The sequence below is a fragment of the Chlorocebus sabaeus genome, chromosome 14 (assembly GCF_047675955.1).
Source record: "Chlorocebus sabaeus isolate Y175 chromosome 14, mChlSab1.0.hap1, whole genome shotgun sequence".
Lineage (NCBI taxonomy): Eukaryota > Metazoa > Chordata > Mammalia > Primates > Cercopithecidae > Chlorocebus > Chlorocebus sabaeus.
This window is the reverse complement of record NC_132917.1, coordinates 84,641,588-84,666,596: the sequence shown is the minus strand read 5'-3', so window position 1 is coordinate 84,666,596 and position 25,009 is coordinate 84,641,588. Positions and strand designations below refer to the sequence as shown.

General features: G+C 36.2%; 1 protein-coding gene across 1 annotated transcript in view; it reads right to left on the bottom strand.

Moving 5' to 3' along the window:
* Positions 1-21,745, bottom strand: part of DNAH6 (dynein axonemal heavy chain 6) — a 313,929-nt gene extending 292,184 nt beyond the window's left edge. Inside the window, exons 1-4 of the mRNA XM_007970043.3 lie at positions 21,671-21,745; positions 20,204-20,436; positions 13,810-13,983; positions 10,433-10,695 (exon numbers count right to left, since the gene is read on the bottom strand). Coding sequence (XP_007968234.3) covers positions 10,433-10,695; positions 13,810-13,983; positions 20,204-20,428 — 662 coding nt within the window. The 5' untranslated portion in view covers positions 20,429-20,436; positions 21,671-21,745. The remainder of the gene's footprint in view (positions 1-10,432; positions 10,696-13,809; positions 13,984-20,203; positions 20,437-21,670) is intronic.
* Between the last annotated feature and the right edge of the window lie 3,264 nt (positions 21,746-25,009).

The following is a 25,009-nucleotide window of genomic DNA, read 5'->3' as shown; positions in this document are numbered from 1 at the left end:
AGTGTTTCCACTTGCTGACTCAAATTTGACTTAAAAGATTTAAATGTCTTCCTAGATTAGCCTAAGAAAACTGCCATTGTGTTAGACAACCTGGTGAAGTTTTTTTGATAACATGGCTTCAAAATGATCTGTTCCTTATTACATAATATATATATACCTCATTCTAAAGTTTTAAAAAAATAATTAGAATTTCACACATAAACTAGAATGCCTCTACGTCAGAAGGTTTTAAGCTGGCATCTGTGTTTTCTGTTCTTGGCCACTAAATAGTAATATAATTTAAAGGATAAAATAGCTCTAGTGTGAAATTTTAAAAGCTGCCTAAAAAGTACTTTTAACAAGTTTAAAAACAACCAGAGAACAAAATTAGTTGTTTAGAAGGAACATGTCTTGAGCTTAGAGTAGAAGTTGATATAGTTCTAATATCTCAAGTCATGTACCTGTGTTTCAAAGATTCTAATCAGAATCCTAATCCTAACTACTGACTTAACAAAGTTTCTCAAATTTACATGATCACAGAGCACATCTGTTAACCACCTATCAATTAGAATCATTTAGGTCTAATGTTCTTGGAAAGACACACTGGGAAACACTGAGGTATAGGAGACATGGTGTCCTGTTTTAGGCATTCTGTGGACCCAAAAGATGCTCAGATTTTGGGGAAGGCTCTGCCATACAATCTGAACTATCTGTTATATTTTAATAGCTTTAAACTTGACATTGCACAGAGAATGAAATCATAGAATTGAAAGATGGGAGCATCAGACATTACTCTGAATTTCCTACCTTCAAATCACAAAACAATATCAAACAGAAAGGTCGTTAATCTATACCTCAATTTTCTTATCTTTCCACTATAGATAATGCCATTCTAATAGGATGTTTATGAGGAAGAAAGAAGACTAATGTACCGAAAGCACTTGGCACAATGCCTAACACAGTGTGTGTGACACAAATGCAGGAGTAGTTGTCATTATGAGGATGAGTATATTAAGTGGCGTGCATGAGGACGTGGGTTCTAAAATCCAAATAATCTGAATCTCAGCTCCATGACTCACTAGCTACGTGAACTTAACTCTGTGATTTTCATCATTTGTAAAATGGGTATATCAATCCCACCTACCTTAAGAGTTGCTGTGGAGATTAAACGAGCTAATACATATAAAACATTTAGAACAAGATTTGGCATACACTATAGTTGGTGTTAATACTATCATGTGGCAGTACTTACCCATTAACATCGTAAAGACTTAGTACCCCACTATGCCTTATAAAAGCACCCACAGTTCCTTACCAACGTAAGTTTGTATTTCAAAGGCCAAAACAAAAAACAGCAAAATGTTAATTTATATAATTGAAATAACGGTGAGGTGAAGGGTTACATAGATATGAAAAACATCTATCATCTACTAGGGAGAGAATTACCTAATATCAACAGTGGGTCCTTTTATACTAGCCTGAAAAAGAAATACTTTAATATGCCTCACCAGGGGTCTTCTTAGATCCAACTAAATGTTAAAACTCACAAGACTGTCATATACTTCTTTTTGGCATTCATCTACTCAGAAAAATTTGGAACAGGAACCACTTATTGCCATCAGGGCAGCATCAGACGTTACTTCCCCATTGGAGTCCTTGCAGCAGTCTAATAGCCACCTGGGAGCTATCTTCTCCCTAGGTGTCAACTCAGATGCAAAAAGATGAGATCCACATTGAGTGGATATGAAAGCCACTCTGGCCTAAAAGCCTTATTACTCACAGGAGCCAACATCTCTTGCAATAACCCCATAAGCACAGATTTCAGCGTTCTTCCAGGGCACATGCTCAGAAAAAAAAAATAATCTGAATTATGGGAAGTCAAAAGTTATGATTCCCCATAAGGTATTTATAATTTGTTCTTAGCTCCTCCCAATGCAGCTATAATTTACTAATCGATGTCATTTTTATCATAAGCAATGTTGCCTACAAACAATCAACATTTTACTCTTTTTAGGTTGTCAGGGGTACAGAGCTGTGGGGTTAGCCAAAGGTCAGATTCTCATGCAGGAGAAAATCATTCTACAATCCTCTAGAACAATGCTTCTCAAACTTTGAATGTTATAAAATCCATGCGATGATAACATTTTATAAGGCACATGGATATAAACTGCAGGGGCTTGGTGAAGACATTAGTTACAATTTCTTTATATAGTATGACTAAACACAATGCACATAATATGTGGGATTATATAATTTTTAATTTGGGACATAATTATCCCAAATTAGGGATATAATATTTAATTTGATAAAACTTCCAATTATGTCTAGCTCATAAGCAACCACAGCTGTGACCATAACTTTTTTGAAGTAGCTACCTCATGTCTAATCAAGACATGATGAATGATCTGTCCAAGTTCTTGATAGTCACCACTCCTAAGAAACTTTGTAAAAGTAGCAGGCAGCAAATGGCAGAAGATGATTTACTTATTGTTTTGTCTCTGATATATAAAAACTCCCTTTTCCACTAGCCAAAATTTGGATAACTTGTCCTCTTGAAATTATTCACCAAAAGTACCACCATTCTTTAACTCTAACAGTTGTTACTTGTCTTTCTTTGATGCAGTGTTGACATTTCTTGTAATGATTTTTAGAAACAAGGTGAAGATTTCTCTCAAACACAGACAGATGTTATTCTATTTGACTTAATAATCTTTCTTTAGGTTCAAATCCGCAACTAAAAAATCATGAGAACCATTTTAAACATTACATTTCCCAAGTTGAATTTTTGCTGTCAATTCCTAATTTTTGTCAGTAAGTGTTATTATATTTCCTGGCAGCTGCTATAATTTTTCAGTTAAACTATTCAGGTGGTCAAATGTCAATTAAGCAACCCAGGTATGTGGCCAAGAACTAACCTTTACTAAATCTGCAAAGTTGAATCACTTGTAAAATACTTCCCAATTCTTGATAAAACTCATCCTTTGGATTGCCAATGCACTTAACTATGAAACAACAAAAAATAGTATTCTGTTCTCATTTTTTTTGTAGAAAGCTAAAAACAAATGGTTATGTGGTTGATAGCTTGGATTTTACCATAGACATCATTTTGACAATATTTTAAAATTCGTAATTCATAATTTTAGGAAACCATTTACATATGGAAGTCCCTCTGCAAATAAAATATTACTTGAATATCAGTGTTATCAGAGTAAATCGTGGTTGTAACAAACATTTTTAAGAAGTATTTTCATAATATCTCATTTGCCTTGAATATTTAATCCCCAGAGATTTTTTTTTTCTTCTTTCTAAACAAAGTTCTTCCAGACATTTCACCTCAGAGACTCTAAATAGTGCTGTCTAGCAGTTACTAATGTCTATAGATTCATCAATATGCAATTAAATATTGCAATAAAACTTTAATAATGTCTTGGATTATGATTATCTATATCATCTAATATGTTGGTCTACTAATAATGTTATTGATTTTTTTTTCTTGCTTTTCTGGTTCCAAGTAGTATAAAAAACTTCCACACAAGCTGGTAAAATCACAATTCTACAATAGTGATTCATTCTGATGTTAGATATTATGTGTTCTTGCACTCCTAGCTTCTTGAGCTTCTTTAGCTGATACTAATCTAAAAACAGAAATTCGTTTCATATTTTGTTCTCGTAATGCTTTTAAAAGTTCAAACCCTTTTCTGGGTGGGGTGGATATTTCTGATAAAATGTTGAAATAACTTGTTTGACACCACTGATTAATCTGGTAACATTTTTATACAAATAAGATATTTAGGCAAAAGGACAGGTCTATTACTGTAGTTTACAAATCTAAGTTTGAGATAAGCTTAATTATGCTGCCTAATTTCTCATCTCTTTTGACTGCTGTGTTTGCCATATAGATCTGATAGTTTTCTAGCTTTAACAGAAAATTTTCCTTATAAATGAGCAAAAAGATAAATATCTGTCAAAATTAAATCCATATTACCATAAAGCATTTAAGAGAATTGTAGACCTTAACATCAGCAAATGATTTAAAATGTTTTAAAAATTCAAGGATGTGGTAAGAAAATATAAAGTATTGGTATATAGGTTTCATTAATTTAAGACGTAAAAGTATAAATTTTTTAAAAAAATAAACATTACTTACATTCATATAGGATCAAAAACATCTTTGAAAATTACAAAAGCCTACAGTGCTCTTTACCAAGATAATTTTATTAGAATATGTTTTCTAATAAAGAAATGTTATTTCTAATGTTTAATATGTTATTCTATTCGACTTAATAATCTTTCTTTAGGTTCAAATCCACAACAGTGTCTAAAAAATCATGAGAACCATTTTAAACATTACATTTCCCAAGTTGAATTTGAAAATTCAGCTTTGAAAAACAATTTTTTAAGTTTTAAAAACAATTCATTATGAAATTCAATAAAACTTCAGATTTTTCCCGGTTGGCAACATCAAAAACGAAACAAGAGGAAAGGAGGAAAGAAAGGACAGAAAAAATAATCAGGCCGGGCGCAGTGGCTCAAGCCTGTAATCCCAGCACTTTGGGAGGCCGAGGCGGGTGGATCACGAGGTCAGGAGATCGCGACCATCCTGGCTAACATGGTGAAACCCCGTCTCTACTAAAAATACAAAAAACTAGCCGGGGGAGGTGGCGGGCGCCTGTAGTCCCAGCTACTCAGGAGGCTGAGGCAGAAGAATGGCATGAACCCGGGAGGTGGAGCTTGCAGTGAGCCGAGATTGCGCCACTGCACTCCAGCCTGGGCGACATAGCCAGACTCCGTCTCAAAAAAAAAAAAAAAAAAAAAAAAAGAAAAAAAGAAAAAATAATCAGAAACATCCAATTGCTTATTTTTTTAGGAACACCTAATGTTGTGTCAATAGGAAAACAAAAAAAAAAGCAAATGAAATTAAAAAAAAAACTGAACAAGGATTTCTTTGTGTTTCTCACATACACAAAACAAAGAGTTTTGCTGATAAACTGAGTTTGTCTTAGAAACCTAAAGGAAGTGTCTAGAGTAACAATCAAACTCAGTGGGATGGTTCAACAGGAAGGTGGCAGAGGCTGTGTTGTGTTCCCACTACAGAGCTGCTCTCTGGCAGAGGGGGCTACACAGTCTTACTCATGGAAATATTTTCTGAATTCAGGAAGTTTAACAAAGTAATCATACAAATATTAGAAAAACAAAATTTCACCCTTGGTAAATTTCTGAGTGATTGCGTCTTTTTTAAAAAATAAGTTTTTACCACCATAAACAACTAGGGCACACCGGAAGTCACTTGGTTGGCTGTGGTTCTCTCCTTGGGAAGCTTTGCTTTATAGCTGTGTTTAACACTTAGCATCTGGAACCACTGACTGGGCATTTGATACTCACTCAGACCATCAGTTTTATGTAAATTTTGGGAAGGTCTCATTGCAAATTTTAAAATAATAAATATAAGCCATAATTTTAAAAAATTAATAAGTTTCTCTTTAGCCACCTGAATAACAGGTAGTGTGAGCCACAGATAAGGGTTCACACACAGCTAGTTCCTTTTCCCCGTTGTAATTTTTTAAAAAAATTAAAGATGTTAACAACCTTAGTTCTTTGGAAATGAGACCATGTAACTAGAACTTCTGTCACATAGTTCTGGACCTCTAGACAATCTATGGATCCAGAATTTCTGATCATTTCACTGGAGTCTGCTTTTAGCACTAAATCAGATGGTAAGCCAACAAGTACATTATGCTATAAAGCTGCAAGGCTGGGTGTTTCAATTTAGAAAATGGAAGTAAACAAATTCTTATCAGCTCTTTGGTTAAATTTGGATTGAAAATATCTCCTCAGGTTTTTGAGTTTAAATATGATTTTTATTTTCCTCCAACTAGTAAAATCATAAGAGGCTGGAAAGAGCCAAATCTGTCCTAAGGTACATTTGTCATATACACTAGAATTCAGTCAGCCCAAAATCCCAGTGTTGTATTCTTATCTTCAAAATATTTTGGCACCAACGTGATAGGTTATCTACTCAAAATATTAAACATATCTCTAAGACATGACCCTTGAGCAAGCCCCTAAAATCATAGAAATGGTCTTTATTAGTATTATTAGTTTCACAAAATGTGTTAAATCTTACTCTTCATTTCCTGCATATTTCATGATCGAAATAAAATCTTTTACTTGCTATTGCACTGTATGACCATGGAAAAGTGCACAGTTAGTATCCTTGATTTGAGGAGATCTACAATTTTCACTCTCTGTCAATGCTAAGTCAAAAATGAGAGGTTTACTGTTGTATGTGAATGTTGTCTCCGAGCAGGGCAAACCTTTCTTGCTAAGTGCTCAGACACTACTGATTCCTACATGCCTTTTGCAGTCTAAATCCCTGCTCACAACTAAATGAAAAAACTCTTCTATAGCACAGGTTTTTAGTGATAACTTGAAAAAAATTGTCAAGCATATTTTTCTCATATGTGTACTGTATTTATGGCAAACACTGATATCTGCATTGCACATTTGTGATTAAAGCAAAATACCTGTCAGCACACTTTATAGTGATGTGCATAGAGTTAGTTAATAAGCGAATTTTGCAAATAACTTATAACTTATTCTATTTTCTCTCTAAGCATACCTTGCCATAGGTGCTTCAGCAATAGCATGACATATTGTTTCAAAAACATTTTTGCTATAAGAAGTGCAACTTTAAATGATTTCTATAGTTTAGATCTCAATTTCACCTTTACTCAGTTCTATACTGAGAAGCATTATTTTGCATTTTGTTCACATATTTTTCTGGAAAAAAGTCAATAGACTTATCAGAGAGACAGATTATTGCTCTAGACTGAAAAATTATAAAGCAATGCTTCCACAGCTTCACCACATTTGTTGGGTAGTGAAGACATTCTTCAACAGCAAACTCACAGCCTTATAGTTATTTTATCACATTACTTTTCAAAGGAGTTTGGTATAACATGACCTCATCTTGTTGACACAGTATATACTATGTTTAACTTCCAGTTTAGCTGCTGCCAATTCCATAGCATCCAAATAATTGTCTTTACTCACAAGGTTTATGATATTTCAAGTTCAAGTTAGGGAAGAAAATTTAACATCAAACCCTAAAATGCAATAATGATAACAAACCATGATTCCAAAATATCTTTTCAAATAAGACCTTACATATTACTATTAAGCGTCACTTCTGTGAGTTCAAAAAGCATAAAACATCAACTCAATTTCCCTAGTAGAAGTGCTCATTAGTCTAGAAATAAATCTCCAGAACTGAACAAAAGCAGTTTTCAGTCTCCTCTTCAATACTTTAGCTTGTGCTGGTAAGTAGATGAGAGTCAGTTCTACATGGGGCAAAATTTGGCTCTTCTCACAGTGGAAAATGAACATCACAAATAGCACCCTTTGATATCTGGGTTATTAGATGATTTTTTTTCCCTGAAAACTGTGAAAATATTTTTCACATATGAATCAAGAGTTATGTTTTAAAATCACCAAATAACCCACTTTCCATCAGTTTCCACTTAAGATCTACAAGTTCTTCACCAAAAACTTACAAAGAACTATAAAAGGGACTAAAGTAGTGGTAGGAATGACAATACCATTAAGGTTTTTTTTTTTTTAATTGAAGGGATTTAAATTACATTATATGTTAATTCTTCCATCTTAAAAAAAATGAATTCTCTCATGTTGGAAAAAGTCTCTTTTTTACCCCAATTCTCCTTCGTCTACCATCTCTTCTCCTTTTGACATCCCAAAATTAATGTATCCGAACCCAAACAAGTATTTTTCCCTGATGATTCTGCTCCATTCAGTCTTCTATGTCTCAGCTGTAAAAGGAAAATAAATCTTGGGGCCCCAAAATCACTAAACTAAAGGTAAAAGTCAGGCTGGGAACTGCTAAGGGCAAACCTGCCTCCCATTGTATATAAAGTGACCCCTGTGCTCACTGGGATAAATACATATCTCATTGCTTCATTTGGAAAGGCTAATCAGAAACTCAAAGGAATATCTCTTATCTACCTAAGACCTGGAAGCCCCATCCCCGCTTTGAGTTTCTTCATCTTGGCCTTGAGTTGTCCCACTCTTCCAGACTGAACCCATGTACATCTTACACATATTAATTGATGTCTCATGTCTCCCTAAAATGTATAAAGCCAAGCTGTGCCCTTACTACCTTGGGCACATGTTATGTCATCAGGACCTCCTGAGGCTGTGTCATGGGTGCACATCCATGATCTTGGCAAAATAAACTTTCTAAATTAACTGAGAACTGTCTCAGATTTTCAGGGTTCACAGTCAATAGCAACTCTACGCCTCTTGCTCAGACAACTGGATCATTAAACTCATCCTGTACTCCTTTCTGGTTGTCTACCCTACATAATGTCTGTAAAGACATCCCACTGGCTTCACCTTCAAATTGTTTTCAGAAGCAGACCTCTTTCTTACCACTTCATCATCATCCCCAGTCTCTTTCTCGCCTGAGTATCTACGGCCTTCAATTTGTCTTCCTTTTTCAACCCTTGTTTCCTCAAAGCCTATTCTTCACACAGCAGCCAGAATGGTTCCTTTAAAAATGTAAATCAGATCATGACACTTTTCTGTCCAAAATCCTTCCATGGTTCTCCATTGTTGTAGCCAACAAGCTCTTGTGCTATAGATATATCCTTTATCTCTTGTTCACTCTGCTGTAGTCATACCAGCCTCCTCTTTGCTCCTTGAGCATGCCAGGTCTGCTCCCAGTTCAGGACGTTTGTATTCATTTTCCTGCTGCCTGGGAATGCTCATAACTGCACCACCACATAATTCATTTCTTCTCTATCAAGTCCTTGTTCAAATGACAGCTTCTCTATGAGGCCCACCCTGACCACCCCAGTTAATTCACAGCCTCTTCCCCAGCACTCCCAATCCTCTTTGTTCACAGTCAGTAGCAACTCTACCCTTCTTGCTCAGACAACTGGATCATTAAACTCATCCTGTACTCCTTTCTGGTTGTCTACCCTACATAATGTCTGTAAAGACATCCCATTGGCTTCACCTTCAAATTGTTTTCAGAAGCAGACCTATTTCTTACCACTTCATCATCATCCCTGATCTCCTTCTCGCCTGAGTATCTACGGCATAAAAATCTATTTTTTTTTCTCCAATACTTATCACATTTTAGTATTCTACATAATTTACTCACATGGTTTATTATTGCCATCGTCTGCTAAAATGTCAGTTCCATGAGGGCAACAATTTTGATATGGTTTACTAATGTGTCTCAAGCACGTAAAACAGTTCCTGCTACAGAGATCATGCTCAACAAATTTTGCTGAACGATTGCATTTTCATAAGCATTTCTGTTCTTCCTAAAAGTTATTGCTCACTCCTGTTAAGCTCTTTAAGATTTACAACAAATCTGTCATTTTAAATTTTGATTAAAAAGTTTTTCTTCTCTACCCATTTTCTGCAGCAGGAGAGCTGCCCTCAGTGTCACCTTCTCAATTGAAACTACAGTGCCGAAAAAGGGAGAATAAAAGAGCTGTGAAGGGGGAAGGTAGCTCAATGAATTTGGTGGTGAAGCTAAACTATTATCACCATCAAGAAAAGACTGTCTCAAGAACCGCTGTCAGCCCAACTAAATAACAGAGGAAAGCCAGTATCATCTTTAAGTTCTACTATTATCTGTTGTGCTGTATTTTTTTTTTTTTTTTTTTTTTTGGCTTAAACAATGGAAATTTATTTTCTCACGGTTCTAGAGGTTAGAAAGTCTGAGATCAGGGTGTTGGCAGGTTTCGTTTCTTTGGAGGCCTCTTTCCTTGGCTTGCTGACGGCCGCCTTCTCTTCCCTGTGTCTTCACATGGTCTTCTCTCTGTGTCTGTGCCCTAATCTCTTCTCATAAGGACACGAGTCATATTGGATTGGGGCCCACCCTATTGGCCTCATTTTAAAGCAACTTTCAGACTCACAATTATGTGACTTTCAATTATGTCAACAACAAATGTGTGGCAACAACAGAGAGAAAGTAAGTGTGTGTATATTATTCATCTATATGAATCCCTAAGTTATCAAGCTCATTTTATTAAACAATCCTTATTTCTACTCTATAAAGCAAAGCTGAAATAACATGAAAAACAAATCGTGCGTCATCTACTTTTTATATGTCATCCTCTTTCCTCAGTAATCATAAAATATCAAAAATACATTTGTAATACTGATTAAAAATATATGGCATAATGTTACATAAATATACGAGAAGCTCAATAGTGCAGATAAGATAGATAATGTTTCTAAATAGATAAAGGGAAATACATGAAAAAATATAAAATTGTTGTGATTAGGATTCATTTATCATTGAATAACCAAAATTATATTTGATATCACTATCATTAATATCCAATCAATTATGAATAATATGTGCAATCTTATTTGTATTTTTTATGTTAAAGAAATTGCATCATAAAAAAGAACTCACTTTAGATTATATGTATCATATTCAATGGATGATCTTGGCACTGCAGGGATCATATAAAGAAATCCAAGATGTTCATTTTCACGTATTATTTTAATGATTTGCAAGGGATCACGAATGTTGGCTTTAACAACTTCTTCTCGGTCATGGAAAGTGTACTTAGGGTAAGCTGAAGACCTAGTCCCGAAGAGACCTCTTTTTCCAGTACCAGTACGTGGCAGTTTAGGAGGAGAGGGAGAGAACACCTCAACATAGGGCTGATGAACCTAAACAAAGCCAATTTTTGAAAAACAAAAAATGAGTCTTTGCACACACACAAGAGTGACAAAATATTACCTTCAAGGACTAATTGCCATATTGCATGAGATGTCTAGAGCTCAAAGGCAAGCATTTTGTCACTGAAAATTTTCAAACTATTGTTAGGCAGTCATATTCCTTCTCAGGACTTCCTATCCAGACACCCATTCTTTTTCCACGAAGCAGTCCCAGTTTCAGCTTCCATTGCCTTCTCCTCTCCTTTAACTCAATGTTTATTGCATCAAAATATTACCAGGTCTTTGATGTCCATGGGAACCCTCTTCCCTCCTTGCTTAGTTGCTCTGCATCTATCTTTTCTGGGGCCTCTCCTCCCAACCTCCCCCTCTGTTCTGACCGCCCTGATGCTCTTCAGTGAGTGAAGTATTGGACAGCTGCTATCATAACTCATAATAACTTTACTTCTTTGTGTATATGAGGGGTGGTTATATTGAGTATTGAGAATCACTATGCAATAGCCTTAGAGAAGCACTGATTTTATCAACTAATATTGCCTGTTCTTTAGGCCAGTGCTTCTCAAACTTTAAATGTGCAGTGAATTACCTGGGGTTCTTACTAAAATGCAGATTTTGATACAGTACAACTAGGGTGGAACCTGAGATTCTGCCTTTCTAACCTGCTCTCAGGGGTTTGGATCCTGCTGACCATGGACTGCACTTGGAGCAGCAAGGCTGAGTCCCACCCACCGTGCCATGCCTATACACTCCAGCTTTGCTCTACTCTCTGGGCTTCACTGTCTGTGCTCTCAGTGCCACTCACACCCCCCAAAAAAACTTAGGTGGCATCACCCACATCTGTTCCTCCCGTGGAGGAGGTTGATCACTGTGTTTGAAGAAATTTGACACTAACTCCAAAGGTCATCACCTTGCCTCTCTGACCGTATAGGAGTAACTGGCTTTAAGATAAGAGTCACCATAGTAGACCTGCTTTGTTGAATAACTACTGTAAATATACACATGAGTATTTTATTGCCTATTAACATAGCTGGCAGAGGCTGCCATTTCTGCAGGGATTTATTACTACAAGCTCTGTGGAACGACTTCTCCAGAAAATTTGTACCCCAACTCTGATTAAATATACCCTGTTCAATAGCAGTTTGACAGAAGCCTAACAAGTTCAGAGCTGAAGGAAACACATCTTTGAACTTAAAAGGTAAAATGTGTGTCTTTGACTTCCTGGCCAGGGACGGCAGCAATAACACTGTTCTCTTCTGAGAATGAATAGGCCAAACCTGAACCAGAGAAAACACACATCACCTTATCTCAATGTTTCAACAAGGGCTAGTCCACTTTAGTATTTTTATGAGACTAAAGTGTTACTGTTTTAACAGAAAAATGTATTTATTTTATTTGTTCTAATCTTTAAAAAGTCTTATCGCATTCTAACTGGAAGACTTCTTCCATAACAGGGTTACATATTTTCCTCTGAGCCCTAATTTCTCATTATGTAACTCAGTGGGAAAATGTGATTTACGTCTTCAGCAGTAACATAGGTTCAGATTTCGGGGTGGGAAATAAAGAAAGCATTTATTCATAAACTGTACAATGTAGTACTCTTCTCTGATGGATGCTCAGTCCAATTTGATAAGTCAATTTCCTCCTTAATTAACAGAGGCCTCCAACTTCCTTTCCTGCCTGCCTTCCTTTATCTCCCAGGAAATCCTCCTTGTTGCATTTCTATTTGAAACTCATTCTGATAAATCAATTCCTGAAAAAAATTATCTTTTTCTCAGAATAAATACCTTTCTTATTTTATGTAACACATCCCCTTTTCCATATCTCTCTTTAATTCCTAACTCTTTACTGAGTTCTTCACTGAGTGACAGCTACAACCAGGAAGCACAGCTCACAACCTGAGATTCCTTTTCAGCCCCACTTTTATCCCAGATGTCTACACACATTCTCTCCTTTTCTTTAAATTCAAATTTTTGAAGCACTCTTTATGCCAAATGAATTAATTTACAGGCAATTAAATCTTTTCTGGCTCAGCTCTTTTCTGGAGAAAGAGCTCCCTCTGGCTCCCCTTCACAGACACCATAGTAACTGAGGCTTTATAGTTCCATCTAGTTCATCATATGATTTCATTCTTTCAGGATGATCTCACCCAAACCCAAAGTAAGCTCCTGCCCATCTATTTTCTCCTCGAGCTCCGATCTCTCTCATCTTATCTATCCCATTAACTTTCCACTCATTCTTCTCAGCTTAGTGCAGCTCCCAAAGGTGGCTTTTTATTCACTGACTGGCCCACCAACGGCCAGGTGTAAGAGTCCCTTTTATTTAGTTTTTCATTATTTTGTACCTTAAACAACCAAGGAGAGCTCTTATACCCCACTGTGTTGAGTGTTCATTTGTCCACCTAACTACCTCTAGACTCTGAAATCCTTGAGGACACATCTTGTCCTCAACTGTGCACGTCTGGCAGTTCTAATCCAATGCTTGGACCCAAATCAGCACTCAAATGTGTGACTGTCAAAGTTACCCTCTCAACCAAAAGCTCAGAGAAATCTTGGCTCTACTGGTATCTTTACTGCAGGTATGCCTTTCACATTTTCTCCCCTTACTGTTTTTTTTTTTCTTTAATTATCTAGAGATATTCATTTAAAGGCAAGCTCTGGTGATTTCTTCCCTGAGCTACCATTTCTTTATGCCTTTCAAGGCAACTTCCCCACTCTACAACTCTCACCAGCTACACAAATTGTCTTTCTAGCTGGCTTCATCTCCATTTTATTGCCCTTCACCAGGGTCTTCAAAGATTACCAGTTTTGGTAAAAATGATGAAAATTTCAAAAAAGTTATAATAACATTCAAAATACTATTATGTCTTCTTTACCATGTAAGAGAAGGTCAGAAGGCACCATACAGATGCAGAAAGTTTCCTTTATGATTTTCTTCCATTGTAAGAATTTTCCTTAAACAGGAAGAATGAAGAAATGTTGTATTTCCCAAACTCATTATGCAACCTTATAGAAAATGACTTTGCTTCTATTATGAGTTAAAAGCATGTTAGCAAATCTATACAAAACCAAATTAAGTTAAAAGAATCAATTAAGTAGTTTAATATTATACCTGTATTTGTTTCACAGCATCTTGATGCTCAAGAAACTGAGTAGATGATGTGACAAAACTTTTTTTTGCTATGCTTACTGGAGGTTTAAGGATTCCGGCAGCCATTAACTGAAATCGGTTCTGTTCGTGTATGTATTCTGGCTGCTTATGATCTTGGTAGACTTTTAGCACTGGCTTTGGGAAATAGAGAGACATGTTAATCTTTTAAACATTCATATAAAGTTGTTTTATTTTTCACTACCTTTGGACTCTTTCTCCTGTTGGAAATTGATCTCCTTGGATTAATTTCCTATCAAAGACGCAGTCCTAATAGTTAACTACCACCATTGCCTGTCTCTGGCCTATTGCTTGAGTAAGACTTTTCTACCTAGCTTCCATTAATTTTATACTTGAAATTATCAATGAATACTTACAAGAATAAATTACAACAGAAAAGGCTCAGAAGTATGAAATCATATACTCCCTAATTGTCCATTTTAAACCCCCATCATTTACTAATACTGCTACTATGGGAAGAAGTGCACAATTCTCCCACCAAAATCATTAGTTCCCCAAATCATCAATCACTTCTCATAGCCATAACTTATTGAAGATCTAAAAAAATAGGTGGCATTATCTTAGGCTATCCAACTGAAAATTATGGCAATAAAACCCCAGCTTTTAATATAATAAAGTGAATAATTCATTATAATGGCTTTTTGTTACTAAGCATTATGTTTATCATAATAGCTAGTCTCTTATATACTGGGCTAAGAAAAAAAGGCTTGAGATTAAGTAAACAGCAGTTGACTTTTCAGTTAAATTGCATTTGGTTTTAGATAAAAATCTCTTTTGAGCCAAATTACAAAGCACTGCTCAAAGAAATCAGAGACGACACAAATAAAAAACATTCCATGCTCTCCATTGTAGGAAGAATCAGTATCATTAAAATCACCATACTGTGCAAAGCAATTTACAGATATAAGGCTATTCTATCAAATTACAAATGACATTATTCACAGAACTAGAAAAAATTATCTTAAAATTCATATGAAACCAAAAAGGAGCCTGAATAGCCAAGGCAATCCTAAGCATAAACAAGAACCCTGGAGGCACCATGTTACCTGATTTCAAACTGTACTACAGGGCTACAGTAACCAAAACAGCATGGTACTGGTGCAAAAACAGACATGTAGACCAACAGAACAGAATAGAGAGCCCAAAAATAAGGCTGCACATGTACAACCATGTCATCTTTGACAAAGTTGACAAAAACAAGCAATAGAGAAAGGACTCCCTATTCAATAAATGGTACTGGGATAACTGGCTACCCATATGCAGAAGACTGAAAATAGGCCCTTTCCTTATACCATATAAAAAAATTAACTCGAGATGGATTAAAGATATAAATGTAAAATCCCAAACTATAAAATCCCTGGAAGATAACTAGGCAAGACCCTTCTGAACATAGGAATTGGCAAAGATTTCATGACAAAGATACCAAAAGCATTGCAACAAAATCAAAAATTAACAAATGGGATCTAATTAAACGTAAGAACTTCTGCATAGCTAAAGAAACTATCAATACAGTGAAAAAACAACCTACAGAATGGAAGAAAACATTTGTAAGATATGCATCTTTGAAGGTCTAATATCCAGAATCTACAATAAATGTAAACAGACCTACAAAAACAAAAACAAAAAACAAGCCCATTAAAAAGTGGGCAAAGGACATGAACAGACACTTTTCAAAAGAAGACATAGACATAGCCAACAAGCATATGAAAAAAGCTCAATATCACTGATCATTAGAGAAATGCAAATCAAAACCACAATGAGATACCATCTCACATCTCACGCCAGTCAGAATGGCTATTACTAAAAAATAAAAAATAATAGAAAAGTAAATTATGGAGTATTCATACAATCAGATACTATGCCACCACTAAGTGTAAACAGCTAGATGTATTATTTGTAATAAAAAAATAAAATAATAAAAAATTAAAATAAAAAATAAAAAATAACAATCATTGTGGAAAGCAGTGTGGTGATTCCCTAATAGCTAAAAGCAGAACTCCCATTCAAACCAGCAATCCCACTACTGGGTATATACCTAAAGGAATATAAATTGATGTACCATAAAGACACATACATGTGTATGTTCACTGCAGCACTATTCACAATAGCAAAGACATAGAATCAATCTAAATGCCCATTATTGGTAGACTGGATAAAGAAAATGTGATATATATACATCATGAAATACTGCACAGCCATAAAAAAGAACAAGATCACGTTCCTCACAGGAACACGGATGGAGCTTGAGGTCATCATACTTAGCAACAGAAAACCAAATATCACATTTTCTCACTTATAAGTGAGAGCCAAATGATGAGAACACATGAACAAAAAGAGAGGTGCAACTGACACTGGAGTCTACTTGAGGGAGGAGGGTGGGAGGAGGGAGAGGAACAGAAGAAACAACTATTGTGTACTACACTTGGTACCTGGGAGATGAAATAATCTGCACGACAAATCCTCATGATATCAGTTTACCTATGTAACAAATCTGCACATATATCCCTGAACCTAAAATGAACGTTAAAAAAATTACAGGTAAAAACACTAGCACCTGTGTGAAGGTGCAGTTTCACCTATGCAGATCAGGCAACAAAAAGTTGAAAGAGATTATAGTAAACTGTAGGTTAAGGGTGAAAATGCAATTTAATTTAGGCAACGTGTGCATTGGATTGAGAAACTTGTTTCCAGGTAAAATATGTGTGAATTAAGTAAAATTATATGTTATATATAATTATATGGAAATTAATATATAATTAAATATAATTGTACATATATGTAATTTTTTCATCAACTCCACAACACCACTCACATGGCCCTATCTCATAGGAATATAAGCACCAGTACAAAAGGATAATATAATTTTACTGTACCATTTGAAATACGGACAAAACAACCTGAATGTCTCAAAAGAGGAGAATGATTCAGTAAATTATGGAATATTCATACAATCAGATGCTATGCCACCACTAAGTGTAAAAAGCTAGATGTAGAGTATTGTATTTATTTGTACTATGAAAATATTACAAATAAATATGAATTTGTACTATGAAAATATTACAAATTCACATGAATTTGTAATATGAACATAGTACAAATAAATACAATTACAAATGTAAGTTTCATACATTTGTAAAGTTACAAAATTACAAATAAATTTGTATAAAATTGTTTTGGCATGGACAAAGGTGAGAAAGGACATACACTAGATTTTGTCAATGTTAGATGGCATAGAAAAGGGAGTCCGAGACTGGGGAATTTGGAGGTAAGGAAAAAATGTGAAAGAAGAAGAGTAGAAAAGAAAGAGAGAAGGAGAAGGAGAGGTAAGGGGAGAGAGAGAGGGGGAAGAAAAGAAGAAGGAAGAGGAGGGGGAAGAAGCAGGGGGGAAGAGGAGAATAGGAAGAAGAAGGGGAAGGGAAAGGGAGAGGAGAAGGTAGTCGAGGAGGGAAGTCAATAACAAAAATACATCACTACTAACTCTATAAAAAGAAGTCAAACTATAGATGCCCACACATGTGAAATTAGTCACTTGACTATTAAGCTACTTTCTCTCTGCATGGTGAAACTTCAGGTCATTTTCACTTTTTTCCTTATTTTTTTTTTAATATTGTATGAATTATTTTATTCATGTATTTTTATACTGTGCAAGTTATCTGTTAGTATATAACATACTGCCTCAAACTTAGCAACTTAAAAACTAACATTTATTTTGCTAAAACTTCTGTAATTTAGGCAGAGCTCAGTGGGGACAGCATCAATGCCTTAGCTGGTGCCCAGTGGTGTAGAGGCAAGATGTTCCCACTGAGCTCTGCCTAAATTGCAGATGACTGGCAGTTGATACAGGCTGCTGGCTGAGACTTGTGCAGATAGCATCTTCTCAGAGAGACCTCTCTAGTCACCTAATGTAAAGCAGTCTCTTCTGAGTCTCTACCACAGTCCATGTGTTCTTTTCTTTTCTTTTTTGTAGAGACATGATCTCGCTCTGTCACCCAGGCTAGAGTGCAGTGGTATAAGCAAAGCTTACTGCAGCCTCTACCTCCTGGGCTCAATGACCCTCTCCCTTTGCCTACCAAGTGCTAAGATTACAGGCATGAGCCAATGCGTTTGGCTTATTTTCTTAATAGTTACTGTCACTGGATGAAATTGTTCAGTCTGCTTATTTAGAATTACTAGAATGTCAACATGAATCTTGTCTGCTTTGTTCATTTTTGTTCATTTGCTTTGTTCATTCCTCAGAGCATGGCTCAAATCCTGGCACAGAGTAGGCACATAACAAACTTTTAATATACATGAGTGGATGACACTGGTGACACGCTGAACAACTTTAATCATCAACTGTTAGTGATACACTTTTGTCAAGTGAAGGCAAATATGTCGGAGAGAAATAGATGTAAAACGTTTCACACGAATTCCATGGGAGAAAAATGGGGAGGAGGACTTGGTGTCCCACACAACATGTGGTGGCGCAGACACACTGAACCCTGGGGAAGAAGAGGGCAGCAGTCAGTGCCACATCCACCATGCAAATGAAGGTTCAGTGTCAAACCAACAACAGTGGTGACTTTGCATTTTGCGTTGATTCCGTTTGTATTGGTTTTGTATTTCAGGTGTCAATTTGTTTATTAAGAATTAGAATTAATTCCTAGTGTAACAGTTTTTTCACAAAAAGTAACATCAAATAAAAAATAAATCAGCACTATGGATCAAGAATGCTTTTCTTCAAGAGAAATCAGTACTCAAACTTAAGTTTGAGAAACAATAAAATAAGGATTAATATCCATAATATATTTTTAAAAACTTAAAAATAAGATAAAGACAACTTTTTTTTTTTTTTTTGAATGGGGTTTCGCTCTTGTTGCCCAGGCTAGAGTGCAATGGCGCGATCTTGGCTCACCACAACCTCTGCTTCCCGAGTTCAAGCAATTCTCCTGCCTCAGCCTCCCGAGTAGCTGGAATTACTGGCATGCACCACCACGCCTGGCTAATTTTGTATTTTTAGTAGAGACGGGGTTTTTCCATGTTGGTCAGGCTGGTCTCAAACTCCCGACCTCAGGTGATCTGCCCACCTCGGCCTCTCAAAGTGCTGGGATTACAGGCGTGACCCACCGTGCCCGGCCCAAGACAACTTAATTTTAAAGTGGACAAAGGTTATGAACAGATAATCCACATAATAAGTAATATATGTGGTGATGAAAAATGAAAATACACCTAACTTCATTAGTAAGATGCAAATTATAACAACAATGTGATGCCATTTTTAACATATCAGTGTAGAAAAAAAAAAAAAAATGATAGCACCAAGCAAAGATGTGGGCAAACAGGCCCTCTCGTACACTGTAGGTGAAAAGGTAAATTTCTAGAGGGCAACTGGGTAATGTTTTTTGAAATTAAAAATGTACATATGACCTAAAGATACCGTTTTTAGAAATGTATCTTGATGTGTATAAAGACAATGTCATTCAACACAGCATTATCTGAAATAGCAAAATAAAAACAAAATAAACAAAACCAAATAAAAGCAAAACAAAAAACAAAAACGAAATTACTTGAGCTCACATAAATATGAGACCAGTTAACCAGTACTATGTTATGGCACCTCTATGCAACAAAATACAGTGTAGCTGTTAGAAAAGACACTACTATATGCGAGAATTAGAAACATTTCTATATGTTTAAGTGAAATAAACACTTTGGAGATCAGTATGTATTGTATAATCTTACTTTAAAACTGTCTATGTTTATAAATACAAATATAAACATTTGAATAAACATAAAACAGTCTGAAAGGCACTCCACTAATGATGGTAGCTAACATCTAAAGGTGGAGAGGACAACTTTCACTTTTTAATTTTTTCGCTTTCATGGCTCTCTACATGCATTTATAATTATCCAAGGGCATAAATGGTTTCTAAAAATTAAGTATTTTCAACATGCACACACTTTTTTAAATACAAAGGGATGTACTTTGAAAATAATAAAACTATATAACTAAATATAACATGTTTACTAAACTTCTCAGTGTTAAATGGTACCCTAATATCTAAAAGTGCGTAATCGCATACATAGTTAAGTATCTGTATTGTACATAATCCTAGAGAGGACTTATCTGCCTGAAAACTTTGTTCACCACTGTATCCTTCAACTTAAACAGTGCCTAGAACTTAATATTTGTTTAATAAATATTTACCGTATTTACAACTACATAAACAGTTATTATCTTTTAGCTTTTCATTCCTTCTTGGTCAATTCAGAGTCTGGAAATGACTTCCATCCTCCAAAGCAATTTTGCAACTTCCTCTGTGGCTAAAGAGGCTAAAACAATGGTTTCTGAACTTACCAAAGGCTCTAGTTTTATAGGCTGCTGTCGTTTTCTTGTCTTCTCCTGAGCTTTTGTAATGTGCCTAAATGTTAGGATTTGTGGATCAGATTCATTTTCTGTGGATGTCACATAACTCACTCTTCCTTTGGCTTTTATATTATTCAGTCTTGAAAGTGCAGAATTTTCAGCATACTCTTCAATATTTGTCAGGTCAAATTCACTATCTGTGGCCTGAGAAGTCATCCTTACTCCTGGAAAGGATAGGTGAGGAAAAAGAAAATGAAAAGTAGATCAAAAGGATTGGGGAAGAAGGCTACTGGAGAGGGACTTAAGGACTAGGAAGAGTTGCATTCGCTCACTCCCCTCAAATAAAACCCATCAAAGTTACCCCAGTCTTCCTGAATCGAGGACTTGAACTAAAGGAATAAAAAATTAGAAACTGTGCCTAGGCTTCAAGAACCCCTGTAGCTAGGGTGGAACCCAGGAATTTGCATTTCTTGCAAGTTCTTGGGGGATGCTGCTGCCGCTGCTCATCTGGCGACCACACTGGTCTAGATTTGGAAGGACAAAAGGAAATGCAAATAGTATTGAGATCAATGTTTCTCATCTCCTGCGGAACTTGTTCAAAATGCAGCTAATTCTAATACACGCAGTCTGAAAAATACAGTATAGGTACTCAAGAAGAAACAAAGGACAAAAAAAAGAATTGAGGGCTAATTCCTGACAGTGCTTCTGGAGCTTTAACGTGCAGGACAATCACTTGCAGAGCTTGTTAAGATGAAGGTTCTGATTCATACACTTTGAGTAGCAAGGTCCTAAAACACTACAAATATGAGCCTTTTGTAATGGTTTTGCACTCTGCACCACCACGCACACTTCCACCCCATTACATGAGTGGAGATACTTCGAAACACCTTCCAACATAGTGTTAGCACAAGAGGTCTTGAATCGGGTATCGGCAGACCTAGGTTTTATATAGATCAGTGCTGGCCAATAGAAATATGAGAGCTTTGTATGCAATTTTAATTTTCAAGTAATAGCATTTAAAAAAAAAGAAATAGGTGAAATTAATTTTAATAATGTGTTTTATTTACCATATCCAAAACATAATCATTTAAACACACAATATAAAAATTATAGTGATATTTTCTCTTTTGGTATCACGCCTTCAAAATCCAGTGTGCTTTTTATATATGAGCACATTTCAATTCAGACTAGCCACACGAGGTCTAATGATTACTGTATTTAACAGCGCAGGTCCAGATTTGACCACTCAGCGTGAGATCTTGGACGAGTCTCTTGATACCGCTATTGCTCACTTTCCACCCCTCTAAAATGATGGGCGGATAGGAGACAATCACTGAAATGCCTTTCTGTTGACTTTCTCTGCCTCTTTGAACCTTTCTTTATATTCTCCGAAAGCCAGGCTTTGTTTCTGGTCCAGTAATCGGAGCCCAGCCCGGAGGGTCGGTTCCCAGGACTCACCAAGTCAGAATACAGCAACCAACGCCGAGGGTCTCCAGAGAGAGCAATGCCTGGTCTGGAGTAGAAAGTATTCGGTAGCGCGGAATGTTTCTTGTTGCGTAGCAACCAGCGGGCATCGACCGATATACTGCGCCACTGAGTAACACGTCGCCAGGCAACGGCTTAACCAGTCACAGCTTTCGATCCAGGAGCGCTCCAGGCAATCGAGCCAATTAGTGTCTCGGAAACATTTCCTACTTCGCTGATTGTTGGAGACTCCGCACAGACTGGTTCCTTTCTGCGCTGGGAATTGAGTACTGTGCCAGGAGGTGTAGGCAGAGCAGCCAAAGGAGGTGGTTAATTCTGTTTGTTTCATTGCTTATCGACCACTCACCCATCTCAACCTCTTACAGGAATCTCTTTTCTGTTTTCCTTCAAGAGCCTGAAGACTGACTTGACGTTCACTTTAATAGAAATTTATCCGAAAGAGTCGAGAATTTCAGGAAAGGAATGTGCGTTGTGTAGACAAATGAGGTCCCACTCTCCAAGGGAGCAACCACTCTGCATCCCTGCCCGACCCGCTGACTTCCTCTTGAGTGTCCTAAGGCTCAAGAAATGTGGCCTCCTCTTCCCTGAAACTCCACTGTGGCCTTCCAACTAATGTTCTTTTCCACTTGGAAGGTAACCTAGGTGTCAGGCATAGGATGAGCCCGTATTACTTGGTTCCCGTGCTCTTTCTACCAAAGCAGACCCTGGATCTTTTTCTGGCGTTTAATCTCACTTAAGTTCCCAAATGACTGTTGCTAATGTTGTATGGAGCAATCCCATCGAAGGCCAGGGCCCGTTGCTTACTCAGGATGCCTTATCCCAGTTACTGATCAGCGGAAGAAATCCTTTCACCTGCCTTGAGGAATCCTTACACCACATGACCGAGTTCTGGTTTTCAACCTTGTCTCCAAAATGACATAATCACCACTGGAACACATCATTTTCTTTTGCTCTTTTTGGTTGCTCTTTGTTACCTTAATATTTGTTTCTTGCTGTATGTGAAGTTCTTTACATTATTGTACTCACAGCCTGCATCTTCTCAATCTTAACATATTCAGGTAGTATTTGATATGCTGGTATGATTCTCTAAATCATAGATAGAGCTAAAATGGAGATTACAGGTCACATAATCCTACTCCCCCATTTGATTAATAAGGGAACTGAAGCCCAGAGAAGGGAAGTACTTTAGGTCAGGTAGCGAGTTGTGCCACAGACAAAACTAGAATGCAGATCTCCCAATCCCTAATGGGAAACTGGAAACAGCAAGAGAGTAAAGTCAGTTTAGAAAAAATTTTAAAAATTCAGAAAAACTTCAAATGTACACAAAATAAAGATTAATTCCCCAGAGATGAAAAATACACACAAAACTAATTAGTCAGCTAGTAAAATGCAATCATAGATATAAACTAATAAGGAAAAAAAAATTCAAAGCCAACTCAATACATCAAAGCATAAAGTTATAACAACAAGCAATGTTAGACACACACTCAAAATAGATTTCATTTCAGATGTGCAGTGAAATTGTAATCTGTTCCCTTCAAAGTTTATATAATGGAGACAAATCTATTGCTCCTCAATCCTAGACTCCCTTTTTTAGATAAAGGTGGATTGTACACAAGTGTTAACATGTGCACCTGAAAGTATTCCAAAAGCTAAGGGGTGTGTGTGTGTGTGGGTGTGTGTGTTGTGGAGTGGGGGTGGGGAGGATTGGAAGACACATAGTTTTACAAAGATATTACTATATGAAACACTACTCATCAAATCTCTTCAAGCTTATTTTTTAATGTGGCAAGATGTTATCTTCATTGTCAACTGACCACTTACTAAATCAATGTAGACAGCTTTGTGTATAGCCTGTTATTTTTATAGTTCTTATAAATAATTGTTACAATTCATTGGTTGTTTCTTATGTGCCAAGTACTGTGATTTATACTTTGCATTTATTCTCTTAAGTACTGCTAACAAACATGAAATTCCCATTTCATAGCTAAAGAACTAGGTTACAAACGGTTACTCACAAGTTCACATCTTTAATAGTAAAAGTAAATGCAGTTAAAATTTTTTTAGCGTTAGGTTAAGATTTATATACCAGGCCATTTGTGACAGGCGCTATTCCACTAATCATTGCAATAACCTTATGTTTGAGGTATTACTATACTTATTCCACAGATAGGAAATTGAAGCTTAAAGAGATTATGTAACTTTCCCAAGTCACTTCAGAGGTAGTAAGTGGCAGAGCTGAGATACAAATCCAGATCCATCAACTTAAATTTCTATATGAATTTGAGCCCAAGATTATTGAATCATAGAATTCTGCTTCTGGATATACAGTGCACTATACCAGGGCTCACAGAAATAAGGGAATCCTCAAGGGTCAAAATAATAATCAGATGAAACCAGAGCAATAAATGACATGGAAGCTGTGGGTGCTGTGGGTACAAATGCCCATACAAAGAACATATAGCTTCAGGGATTAATGCTGAGGAGAAATAGAAGACTAGGCCTTGTTTGAGTCTACATAAAATGGAAGAGCAAACTACAGTTGCCACACACATCTGAGACTGCTGGAAGAATTATCCCCTCAATAATAGGTTGGACTAGGAAAAAACTGGCAGTGATAAAAATCTACAGGAAAACCAGCATATTTCTACCTGCAGATCCAGGTGGAAAAAAATTGTTAAAAATATAATAGTCTGCCCCAGGAATTTATGAGTATAGACAAAACTAGTTCTGGGTTTTTAATTTACACTATCTGTGTGGTCTGGGGAAAAAATACACGCTGCTAGGAAATACTCATGAAGATAAAAGGCATCCTCAACTCTGATTCCTTAGAATTCTCACAAGTTAGTTTCAGCCAAATATAAATTTACAATTAAAATAAAAAACTCAAACATACAAGAAAACAAGCCACTCCAAACAAGAGTTAGCAGAACAAACAAGACTTAAAAGGCAAACACATTATATATTAGAACTCTTAGATACAGAATACATAAACTATTTATGAAATGCTCAAGGATAATGACAATATAAAATTTAAAAGTAATGATGGGAATAACATTAGCAAAAATGGTAGAGTAGGAAACTCTAAAAGTCCATCCTTCCACAAAAGTTGTAAGACTTCAGTGACTTTAGAGATTTCAGTTACCACATGTGACAAAGTATACAGTCTTTAAATAGTAGTTTAGAAAAGTCAGCAACAAACAAATACAACCTACAACAAGCAGAAACAACAAATTCTTAGAAGGCAGGAGAATCTGATTTCCAGAGTTACCATATTATAATATTCAACATATCTGATATCCAATTTTCAAC